Source organism: Cupressus sempervirens, chromosome 4 (assembly GCF_028749045.1).
Source record: "Cupressus sempervirens isolate cs-2001-9-10 chromosome 4, ASM2874904v1, whole genome shotgun sequence".
Classification (NCBI taxonomy): Eukaryota; Viridiplantae; Streptophyta; class Pinopsida; order Cupressales; family Cupressaceae; genus Cupressus; species Cupressus sempervirens.
The window spans coordinates 591162658-591175588 of record NC_143121.1 but is presented as its reverse complement, the minus strand read 5'-3'; the positions used below and the strand labels follow the sequence as shown (position 1 = coordinate 591175588).

Genomic DNA, 12931 nt, shown 5'->3' with positions numbered 1-12931 from the left:
TAGAAGAGGTTGGACTTGCTAATGTTGTGAAAATATTCACTCATTTAGCTCAAGTGTGTTAGTCAACTAGATTAATGGTGGAGAGTAATTATAAGCACATTTTTTGGACATCATTTTGTATACATGCATTGAACAAAACCTTGAAGGATATTAGGAAAATTGATTGGATAAAGGAAATGGTGTCCAAGACTAAATATGTGCCAATGTTTATTTGCAACCATCATACCTCTTGCAGTGTTCAAGACATTTTCTAGGAAGGAATTTATTAAGCCTATGGAGATTAGATATGCTAGCTACTTGATTTTGTTGGAATGGATGCTTTAGGTTAAGAAAAGCCCACAAGTGGAGTAGATGACATGAGTTCAACACACTGTTGGAAATCAATGTGAAGCAAAGTATCATTGATGATGACTAGTGATCCACAAGGTAAGAAATTTGTAATTTATCATTTAATAAAATAATTTCTAATTATGACATTTGTTGATTTTATTGTTTAAGAATTTTAAACTTTAAGATGTTTCTAACAATAAACTTGCTTGCACTTGCAGCTATGTTTTCTCCTTCATTGAGCCTCTTGTGTAGGTCATTAGATATGTCAATATTGACTCTCCTAACCTTGGAAGGGTTTATGAAACCTTCAATATAGATTTATTCAACCTTTGATAACATGCGTGGGCAAATCAAGTAATCTATTCATAGAAGGGACCCTACTTTGGCATTTTGCGAAGAGCATCTTAGGCCCATTATGACACGATGATGGAACATTATGAACACCCAATGTCACATGGCAGCCTATGTTCTCAATCCAAAATGTTAGGCATTGAGATTTGAAATAGTGCCTCTATATGTTGTTAAAGAGGTGTGTCTCAAATTTGAAATCTTGAGTTTTCAATTTAAATTTCAAATAGCAACGTAGATCTCCTTATTATCTCTTTATTTTGATTTAACATTACTTAATATGTTTTTTTGTGTGCTCAACTTAGGTGAAGGAGGGCTTCTTTACAACCCTTACTAAAATGTATAATGAAAATGATGCTTGCATTTGCCAATCTTCATAGTCCAACCTTTGGTAGGCCGGAGATGATGACTGATAGAGTTGTACATTAGTTAAAACTAACCATATTAGATGGTGGATGTTGCATGGTAGAGATGCACCTAAGTTGAGAATACTTATCATTTGTCTTATTTCATAGGTTGTTAGTTCATCTACTACATAGAGGAAGTGGTCCACATATAGCCTTCCAATCAATCAAGGGGAACACCCTTACCTCTAGATGATAAGATAAGTTATTGGTTGTTCATAGTCCATCACAGCCACAAGATTAACAAAGTATTTGAGTTACGTCAAACTCCAACGTTATGTTGGGATGTCTATCCCGAGGATGCATGCAAATTCTATTTGAAAAGGAATACCCTCGGCTTGTCGATAACTCAGAGACTAACTTTGATTATGATCTAGATTCCTAGACCTACCATGTGTTGTTTATGGACGGCCATATATTTGGCATGTATTATTTGTAGATGCATTATTGATATTGATTATTATGGACAGCTGATTCTAGAGTTGAACCGTGTTACTGCTTACTGTTTAACATTTTAGTTAGACTTCTCTTTATATCATTCCATGCACGAAACTTGGAGCCTTTGTGCATTTTTGCTATTTGTACACCATATTTTACAATGAAAGTATTTGAATTTTGTTAATTTTCTATGTATTGAGCTTCTAAAATGTCTATGGTGAATGGTTTATAAATTTTCTTATATGCATATTTGAATTCTCTCTATATATAAAAATTCACCATTTTTTTTAATAGTCAGCCCCTACCGTCCCCCTAAAAATTGGTCTCAAACCATACCAATACCAGAAAAACGTTCTTATCTCGCAAAACATCCTTGTCGTAAAAACTTTGTGGAGCATAGATACATGCAGATACCTCTCTCTCTCTATATATGTAGGGGGCAAATTAAATGAACTATAAATGTGGTGAACAATGAGCAGTAACCTAGTTGCATTATTTCATAGAGACAAACAAAAGAGTGTTAAAGAAAAGAAAATAATCTTTTACAATCTCTGATACCAGCAAACTGTTTTTTGGTCTACAAATAGCAAGGAGAATGGAGTAGTCCATATTATTGTTACTATATAAAGCATACATATCCCGGTCCTTTGTGAGATGTGACCTCGTTACCTCTATTTCAGGAGAAAAACACGTCCATCATTAGTCCATCATTAGTCCACCTATCTTTCAAGAGAATATTTTCTCCACCCTTAGACCAACTCCTTTGTGAGATGTAACCTTGTCACCTCTATTTCAAGAGAAAAACACCTCCATCATTAGTCCATCATTAGTCCACCTATCTTTCAAGAGAATATTTTCTCCACCCCTAGACCAACTCGGACTGTACAAACCAACTTAAGAACCCGTGGACAATTGTTGACCAGAAGAAGGCCAAAGCAAATGGGTGAAGGTTTTGCCACCTTTCATAGCCATGGCAATGAAAAACGCAAACTTATATGACTGGGAGCAAAAGAATTTGTCACCAAGGGTTTCCAGTGTTCGTAAAACCCCTTCAAATCCTTTCCGTAGATGCATCAATTTTTTTTTTTTTAAATGTCTTACAAGGGGTGCTTTGTTTCAAATCATGGGTTTAAAGATTATTCTAAGGTAGACACCAAACTTCTAGTGTGTGCAAGAATAAAAATTCACTAATTCCTAGGCCTCCTCGCCCATCTATTCTAAAACCTTTTATTGCATTTATTCTGGGAATATACAGATCACACGGGAAACAAATCCTATTGATCTCTATATTTCAAACAACTATAATAATGAAATATCTAAGAAATTAGGTTCCAAATCCATGAAGCAAATCCCATTGATCTCTATATTTCTAACAACTATATTAATGAAATATCTAAGAAATTAGGTTCCAAATCCATTTATTTCTGTAAATGAGAAGAAACACCGCCATGTTGAAGATTTATTGGCCTGGTGTAGATAGAAATGAAGCAGCCTGAATAACTGAATACTTCTTCAGTGGAACTTTTAGATCATAGTTTCTCTCTTCAACTTCCAATATTTTTTTTTTCAATCACGTGGACACTTTCTTCGATCCCACTGATTAAAGCATAGCCAATAATAATATTCCAATTTGATTGTACCTATACAACCTTCCTCTAATCATGAGGGGTGCTAGTCTCGTTCAAAAATTGGCAAATTTGCCAATTTGGACGGGAAGCCTACAATTAAGATACGAAGATTTTCTAGGGCTCATGATTTGACTGATTGATATCTCAAGTCCTGTCATGCATTGTGTCAAAACTAATTCCTAAGGCTAGTGAACACAACATAAAATTTATTAAGGATTTTGGAGCAATGCATCAAATGACAAGAAGAATAGAGGACAAAATTCCTGGCTGCTTTGCCAAGATGACTTTTGGCTTCCAAGCCATTAACGAGAGAGAGAGAGAGATTCCAAATGAAGGCAGCCAAGTTGCAGACTGCAAGATTGATCCATACATCCCAACTTTTATGATGCGGATATTGGAATTAGTGCGCCCTTCAGGTTGATGTAGATACTCCATGTGGTAAGGTCCTTACCCTTTAGTGGCCTTCTGGGACCAAAAACAGGTTTCGAAAGGTACGCAAGGTTTTCAAAAATGCAGGAATCATTTTTCAAAAGACAAGGCTCACTTCCATCAAGCTTCTTCTGGAAAGCAGCATTTTGGCCTTCGAAACCTCACAGAGCAAGAAGGCAAATTTAAGCTCTATCAAAATTACCACCATTCCCAAACTACAAGTAGGATATGAAAACCAACCTTTGGATGGCTGGGGAGCTAGAGAGGTAGAAATCCAAGGCTTCAAAACTAAGAATGGAAGCTCAGGATTATCTAGATGATCGTACACAATGGACCATAGAAGCTCTTAAGCAAACAAAAGCTACAATCTATAGATTCTCTATGTCTAGCATGGTATACATACTTAAGAAAAAATTGCCAGTTTCCTCCAAGATCTGTTGGCTCATTGAAATCTATGTCTACCATGGGTATACGTACTTATGAAGAAATAGCCAGTTTCTTCCAAAATTTGGTGAATTAGGAGGACCTTTCAAAGAGAATTTGGTGAATGAAAAAGCCTAGCTAGCTCCTATATTGCCTTATGGTAATGTTTCCTGACAGCTAAGGTATCCTACAATTAATACCACGATTGGTGTTCTCCAATTTTTTATTGCAACGGATTTATATGCTTAGCAATTTTGGGAGAGCCAAATCCCCTCATGGACTACTGTTTTATATAAGATAAAATGGGAAATTAGGTTCCCAACCCTTCACACAGCAAGTCCAAAACCTGGGAAGAAGTTGCAATAAAAAAATAAAAACGACTACAGCGAAAAATGACTGCAGCAAAAATGCCCCTAATGGGCTACAGTTGAAATGCTTTGTTACTATCATTTTCATGATTATTGAGACTGTTCAATTGTTGAAGGGAACTTAGATGTTCATAGTAGTTTCATATTTAATTGCACTGTTAAATGAACTCTATAATATTGTCTTTGACAAGAATTCAAATAATGGCGTCACCATCAGGCATCTAATTATTCTAGATATATAGACTTCAGATGCACTACTGTCAGCTGCCAACTGATTATTTGAGCAAATTTCATTTTTGTTTCAATAGATAAGCTGCTTGTATTTTTTCAGAAAATGGCAATAAATATATTTACATACCAGTACCAATTTCCTGTCAACTATGAATAATATCTTTGTTAACCACTGTATAAATACAACCATCTCAAAATTCATCCATTTTAGCAAGCAACTCTTCCTAAATCGGGTAGGAGCAGATACACACAGAACACTCATTAATATCTACTAGATATTTTGGAAGATCAGATAAAACCACTATTTACAATTGCGCTTGCATCTCCAATTTCTGCACCTGATCATTTGAATTTGACCCACATGAGAGCAAATTCCGCAGTTCGTGCCTAATAAACCAGACTATTAGGTGCTAATCCAAATATTCTTCACTATATCAGCTCAAGCATTAGGCAATAATCCTAACATTTCATACATCAGCCATTCTCAAGATGCAAATTAGTATTGGATAAATGAAGCATCTTGTACCACTGTTATAGATTCAATAACTGGATGGAACAAATCCTGCAATTCTAAACGAACATTTCTTGCAGATCAAACTGAAATTCAGCCCAAACTTGCAGAGAAAGCTTGCCAGAAATATCATGTAGCTCAAAGATAAGACATATTTTAACGGTATTTTGCTAGCTCTCAGCAATAAAAATCCTGTAAGATTTAATTCATTTTGCAAACTTTCTGTGACTGCCCTTGGAGTGCCAGTTTAGTATACTAGTGTGTTTTCTATTTAGCGTTTATGTCCCAAAGACTATCAGGTAAACGAAGTTGTGCCCCTTACCACAAAAATGGTAAGTGTTGAAGTCAGATTAAGCCTTGTTTCATTCTGCAGCTGGAATGTGCTTGAACATATCACCTTCCCTTCTGCAGGCTATCCAGCGAAGTGTAGATTTTTTCCCATGCAGATGAAGAATCCATCTGCCGTAGAGTTTGGGATGCATGGCGCAAATTTTCAAGACCACGTCCTAAACGTGCTATTGTGGGCATTGCAGGAGCTGACTCTGCAGCACACTCTATTCCATCTCCATATGCTAAAAGGCCCGCACAAGTCAAAATGCTGCCCCCAAAGGTTATCCACGGGCTAGGTCCAGTTGCCCTGCCCACTCTTTTCCGCATGATACCATAGAAGGCTGTCCTAATTGCTGACAAGCTTGACCTTTCAGCAGAAGCTATAATACTGTGAGTTGCTAGTCTCAGTTTCTCTGCTGCAGCTGCTGCTTTCACACTAGCAGGAGCATTAACTCCATAACCATAAACTAGCTTCCCAGGGATGACACTTTTTGATGCAGGAAATAGGAGCTTTGCTGGAGTAAAAATGTTACCCATTATACCTACTGCGGATCTCTTTGTCTGCAATAGCCCAAATTTCATGATAGCTGGAACTTTAAAAGTGGCAACCTTGACGAAAGATGAAACAGGCGCAATTTTTGAAAAAGATGATACACCTAAAACAGTTGCTGCTCCTGCCCCTACTGCTATAACAGGTTTGTCCACTAGCCTACTCCTGCTGTCTGAATCATCATCAGAATAACCAGATATAAAACACTCCTCAGCTAAGTCTGTTATTGCTTCAGGAACCGGACTTGTCCAATACTTTCTGATTCCAGACAAGCTACTAGCATCAACAATAGCAACTACTGTGTCGGACTGCTGAGTCTGTCTTCTCAGAGCTTGAGCAAAAAGTACATGGCACTTCTCCTCATAAGGGAGGTCATCAAAGTTGCCATTTTTCAGGTCCTTTTCTCCCTTCTTGATAGAAGTGCGTGCTGCTGAATTGAGAGCAACTCTGAGCCCCTCCACTGCAATCCTAAACTTGTTGACTTGAGATAATACTTGACAATCTATTTCTTTCCCTTGTTCCACATCACCCAGCATTTTCTTTGCACAACCTAAAGCCTTATCTACAGCGGGAAGATTATTAAACATCTCATGCAAATCTACCAGTAACGAATAGAAAGAATGTGCAAAAGAAGGAATCTGATCATCCACATCACGCCCAGATTGTGTAAAGGAATTCTCTGACCTTGCATTTGAAACAGCCTGTGATTCTTGATCCAATGTTAATGAATTTTGCAAAGACAAGGCCATGGATGAAGCTAAGGCTTTTACAGATGGCCGAAGGGAGTCTGCCATAAGATACCTCTTATAGCCCGTAGGTAAAGTTAAAACCACATCTCCTTGCAATGCCTTCACCTGCCCAAAAAAGGCACTACTCTGATAGATCTCTGCAAAAGATGTCATGGCACCAGTATGTTGTCCATTCTGGTTGGAAGGCTGTTCATTCTCAACAGCATCTAGTTTATTGGCTTGACCATTGCTGTATGGAGTTTCAAGGAAAAGGAATAGAGAATTGTTTTCTATAGCTGCTTGTTTTGCAGATAAAACATGACCGTAGAAGCCTGTTCCAAAAATTGTTTGTAAGACTTGAGAACCAGCCCTACTCTCAAACTTGCTCCAATTTATCTTCTCTAAAAAGCAACATTTAACCACTCCAAACAACGAAGTTGGGACAGAACAAGAGTTATCTGAGCTCAAATTACTTTCCTCTGCTCGCACATCATCCAAAGATGAAGGACCTATCTGCGCAACCACAACCTTGGGTTTGACAGCCTTAACCAAGAATTCAGCATCTGATGCAGACCGTTCTGACAAGGACTCAGCAGCCAATAAGTAAACAACAGATTGAGAATCAGGATCACGAAGAGCAAAGACAAACTGTTTCGTTGATTCAGGAACCACTAGAGCACCAACAAGACTATCTGAAACTTTCAAATCATCAGGTTTCTTGGTTGCAAAAGGCCAAAGATGTTGAATTCGAGATAAAACCCACCAAGCCATCAAAATTTTTATCCGGGCCAGAAATGAAAACCATGTCAGACCTTGTTATTGCAACTACGATCTTGTTCAATGGCCATTCAAGCACAAATCCTTGTTCGTGTGAAGAAACAAAACTTAGGAATTGAATGAACATAAGTTTAGTATGGTGTGGCTGCTAAAATTTACTTTCAAACCCCGGTTAATAAAATATATTAAATGGGCCACAAAGCATATAACCCCTTCCGTTCGCATAAACTGCCAAATCCGAAGCGGTTATTCCTGCTTGAGGCACAAATTAAAATCGTATGTTTTATCTTCTTGAATTTTCTTTCAAACCCTAAACGCAATATTCACCGTCCTTAAGATCCTCCACTTTAGGCTTCGGTTACGCTAGTTAGTCTGTAAATCCACAAAAGGTGGAGTCAGGACTATGAATTTATCAGAGGAAACTTCTCAAAACCTCACTACAAAATTGATGATTCAACATAAAGTAATCATTCAAACTATGAATGCTGAAAATTCGAAAAAACAGAAAAACAAAGAAACCCTAAATATGAAACTGGCCTCAATTCTCTCAATTACGCTCAGAAGATAATTATGACTCAAAACGTTAAGTATCTATTTCAGCATTCACAATAATTATCACTAGAAATCCAGATTATCCTAGTTCACACCTTTAGCCTCTTCCTTTCAAATTCAAGAGAACTATTGGCTCGAGCTCTTAATTAAGCTTTATTAAAACCCTTGCTTTTATTTTTCTTGCCCCAAACCGTAAATAATCTTCAAATTATACGATTTTCTTAAGCATTTAGAAAAATAATTGGAAATGAAAATCATTACCGTTTCAATAATGCCTGTGTAACAAAATGGGGCTTTCATGTACAGAACAAACCAATAAGGTTTAACAGGTTTTCGACATACCTTTATTGAGAATTAAAGAACGGCGCAATTCATGAACCAGCGAAGCAAAGAATCATACGAATTGAAGCGATAAAAAAAATAGACTGCGACCAAAGTATAGCGTACTATATTGATCTCTGTGGCGACCCCGAGCTACGCATATATTCAATGGCCGTTCGTACTGGATGTTTCCTTTTTCAATCTGAACATTTAAAAGGCAACCTCCGATCATTATCATAAAAAAGAAAACATCCGGAAAGTGAAATTCATTAATATTATTTTTAATAAAATGAAAATAATTGTATTGCATATATAAATTAAAACTATTGCCTTTCATTCTTTTGTTTTATTCAATAAAAGAAAATTAATGAATATATATCATTAGAGTTGGATTGATAAATGTAGTGATAAATATTTATTAATTGAAAATGAGAAATTAGAATATTTAGTTTTAGAACTAATAATATAAAAAATTGTTGATGTTATGTTGGATGTATATGTCACTATTTAGATATCAATGTTCTTCATATAATGGATGCGTTAAAGTATGCAATAACAAAAATTTATATGAATTGATCTTAAATGTTGTGATCAAATGTACATAATTAAATCATGTTACATGTGAGTAATTTGATACAGGGTGCTTTAATAAGCATGCTTATCATGGTTCTATTGATAGCTAAATGTGTGAAGTTGGTGTCTAGAGATACGATTGAAAAGATTATTGAATTGATTGTTAGAGAAAAAGGTTAATTTCATTTCATTTATTAAATTACCTTTTTCCATTCTGAAGATTTCATTTTATGCACTTACGCATTCACATTTAATAATTAATTAGTAATTATTAAATGGTTTTTCCCTTTTAGGTTACCCTTTTTTCAGGTTTCGATCTCCTTCTATAAGGATTGATCTTTTGTAATTATCTCTCATCCTTTTCATTTCTGAGAATACAATTTGCATATTTTCAGAGCAAACCCTTGCCTCTTCTTGTATTTTTCTTCTTTGTGACAAGTTTTTACATGCAGGTATTTGAGGGTTTTGTGGATTTGTATTGTGTATTGCTCAAATCCTTCATGGTATCAAAGTCAGATCTATTGTAGCTTGTTTGGTATTTGAAGAAAAATGAGAACCAGGGTTTGACAAAATAAATCTGAAGTTTTTTGGGTATTTCTTGTGAAAACAAGGGGGGTTTCTAATTTTTGGAGCTCTTTGGGGCCAAATAGACCTCACGGATGGATTCAGAAGGCATCAAAACTCTCATTTTCATATAAAGTTTATTGATTTTGGACAACATTGATCCTGAGGCAAAAAAATTTGCACAACAGGGCCGTATGGTCTCTGCATGCACTCTGAGGCGTTAATTTTCTCAAAAAATCACAAAAAAAAAATAAAATAAGTAGTTTTAATACTATTGTGGTCACATAACCGCAATGGCACCATTGCAGTCTCCGCCAGATCAGTGCGCAACTCCAGCCCTTCGCCCTACCTCGCCACCACCGCTGGTGAGTGGTGCATTTTTGGGGGCCTTGTCAGTTTTCTCACAATATCTCGAGCATACGGGGGTATTTTTTTGATCCGAAAGAAGTGTTGGAAATTTGGTTCCGAGACAAAGACAATGGCATAGGTATTTTTGCGATTTTTCCATTTTGGTACCTATTTTGGCGCTTGAAGTCTATTGATGACTTCTATCTTTTGGAGGGCATAACTTCTTCGTTATAGCTTTGTTTTCCATTACGAAAAAAGCATCAGAAAGCTCTTCTCGAGTACTTTCTAGATTCTCTATCACTTCACCAGTATTTTGTACTGTGATTCACTTCTAAAGCTTTTTTGCTCTTCACTCATTTATGCATTCTTATCTATAAGTTGGGGTTTGGTTATTTGGATTGTGGGGGGTATTTTTATATTACTTTCTGTTATTATATTAGCATATCAGAAAACATCAAAAACTCCTAAAACAATGGTCGACACCTCTTCTTGTCTAGAACTTTTGATCCCTCACAATTACCACACATGGAAGACCTTGATGACATGGCTTCTCCGATCAAAAGTGTTGTGCTCTTGTTTAGATGAAATGCAACCGGTTTTACAGAGGTCTTTTGAGGTCATGCAGCACAAGAACAAAATGGATGAGGTAATAGGATTGATTGCTTTACTGGTCTCCAATAGTCTATAATTTCATCTTGATGGGTGCAATACCCCTCTAGCTATGTGGACCAAGCTTGAAGGCTTGTTTGGTATAGTGAATGAGTTCAGGACACTTCAAATTGAGGCAGAGCTTACCTCTCTTATATTAGATTATTTTCCCTCCATTGAGGACTTTTTGATGAAATTCAAACAACTGAGATCTTTATTGCAGGGTTGTTGGAAGACGAAGACTGACACTGAGTGTATCTACTTGATTCTTTCTAAGCTTCGTGGAAACCTTCAAATTTTTTCTTCTACCTTCTATTCCACCAAAGATGCTTTGGGTATTAGATTTTCCATGCCATCCTTTGAGGTTTTTTGTGATCGGTTGACTCGAGAACAAGCTAAGCTCTCTCAGTTGGATTCTCTCACAGGCTCACAGAGTAATGCATTGGTAGCTTAGCCATCTTCAGGGACAAAGGAGAAGTCTCATAAATCTCATTCTACAGAGTCTCGGATTGATTCCTACACTCATAGTTCATCAGGGCCACCTCCTCCTAAAGGGGGTAAATCAAAGCCAGAAAGACCAAAATGTGCTTATTGTAATAAGCCTAATCATGATGAGTCACATTGCTATGAGAAGAAGTTAGATGGCTATGCCAAATAGGTTTTAGATTTGACAACTCTCCTTCAGAAGAGCAACATTGATATTCCTTCTACTTCTCATAGACCTTATTTATCATCATCATTTCAGTCAGATGGTAAAGATATAGGAAAGGGTCATGCACTATTTGCAAGTACTGTTCTTCATTCTTCTAGATGGTTACTAGATTTAGGTGTTTCACACCATATGACATCTTCTCAAGATTTTTCCTCTTCTTTTGAGGCTTCTCCTACTCCACACATTTTGATGGGGAACAACATTGTTATGATTGTATGTGGTAAAGTTTCTATTGACATTGATGATGGTACATTTCATGATGTACTTTTTGTTCCATCTTTGTCCTCTAACCTTCTCTCTATTTATCAAATTACACACAGTGGGACAGGGAAGATGGTTGAGTTTGCACAGGATTCAATGCACATCAGAGATAGTGAGACAGGCAATATTATTGCTATAAGAACTGTTTATCATGCTTCCCGCCTATATTCCTTCTCACATTTTGGTCCACCATCTCCACTATTAGAGACTCACTCTCTTGTTTCATGAGAGTCTATTGAGGTGAAGTCAAGTCTCTTGAACTTATGTATTGTTCCTGAGACCAGTGTTGTGACTTCTACTCCTCCGCCTCCTATTTAGATTCCATCTCTTGCACAGGATTACTCTTCAACATTGCCTACTATTGCAGCTCCAGTAATTGAGCCACCTATTGTAGTTGTTGAGGATATATCAAAGGACACACATCTCCTCTCAAATGACAGATTCAACACACCTGTTATTCCACCTCCATTGGAGATTCCATTTCAAGATTCTCATGCTTTCTCCTTTGAGCATCAGCTAGGACTTCCAGCTGCACCTTACATACATGGGTGTTATCATCCTTGTTCACTACCTTTGTTTCCTTCAGATTGGAGCCACATTGGTATGTTCATTGACACAGGAGTTCTGCCATTCTGGGGGGGTTATGGAGTCTCGTGCTTCTATCATGGAGACTTTCATTATACTTATGGTCTTGAGAGATTCTCTTGAGATATTTCATTTATGCATCCTTTTTCTATCTCTTTTTGGAGTAGATTTTTTTCCACTAGGTTTACTCTATTTCTTTGTTTCATAGAGATTTGATTGTGATTGGGTACCTCATCAGGCCTTGTTGTCGGGACCCAAGTTTGCTTTATGCATTGCATTGTAGTTTCCTTTCTCTTTCTGCATTGTTCATAGCTACATTGTTGTTCATCTTAAGGGGGGGGTGTGTAAGAGAAAAAGGTTAATTTCATTTCATTTATTAAATTACTTTTTCTCCCTTCCTAAGATTTCACTTTATGCACTTATGCATTCACATTTAATAATTAATTAGTAATTATTAAATGGATTTTCCCTTTTAGGTTACCCTTTTTTCAGGTTTTGATCTTCTTCTATAAGGATTGATCTTTTGTAATTATCTCTCATCTTTTTCATTTCTGAGAATACAATTTACATATTTTCAAAGCAAACCCTCGCTTCTTCTTTTCTTTTTCTTCTCTATTACGAGTTTTTACATGCAAGGATTCAAGGGCTTTGTGGATTTGTATTGCGTATTGCTCAAATCCTTCATTGATAAGTGATTACATTCTCTGAAGCCTATCCCTTATACAAGCCAACTTAATGATAATAAGGATTATTGAAGAGAATTCATCACTAAGCAAAAAGGAATGTAATATATGTAGTACCTTTTTCCTTCAATTTTTTTTTGAAATGTGCTTTTAATTGTCTTTTATTCACAAATTTTGCATATGAATTAA

At 36.5% G+C, this 12931-nt stretch overlaps 1 protein-coding gene across 1 annotated transcript; it reads right to left on the bottom strand.

The window, feature by feature from the left end:
- Nucleotides 1–4735: 4735 nt before the first annotated feature.
- LOC149562591 (uncharacterized) lies at nt 4736–8623 on the bottom strand. The gene is made up of 2 exons (XM_089826068.1): nt 8390–8623; nt 4736–7867 (listed from the first exon to the last, which is right to left on the bottom strand). The coding sequence occupies exon 2, from the start codon at nt 7487–7489 to the stop codon at nt 5504–5506; it is 1986 nt and encodes a 661-aa protein (XP_089682194.1). The 5' UTR covers nt 7490–7867; nt 8390–8623; the 3' UTR covers nt 4736–5503.
- Nucleotides 8624–12931: the final 4308 nt, after the last annotated feature.

What these genes read in the sequence shown, in the direction of transcription:
- LOC149562591 (XM_089826068.1), bottom strand. Translation starts at nt 7,489, where the DNA reads ATGGCTTGGTGGGTTTTATCTCGAATTCAACATCTTTGGCCTTTTGCA.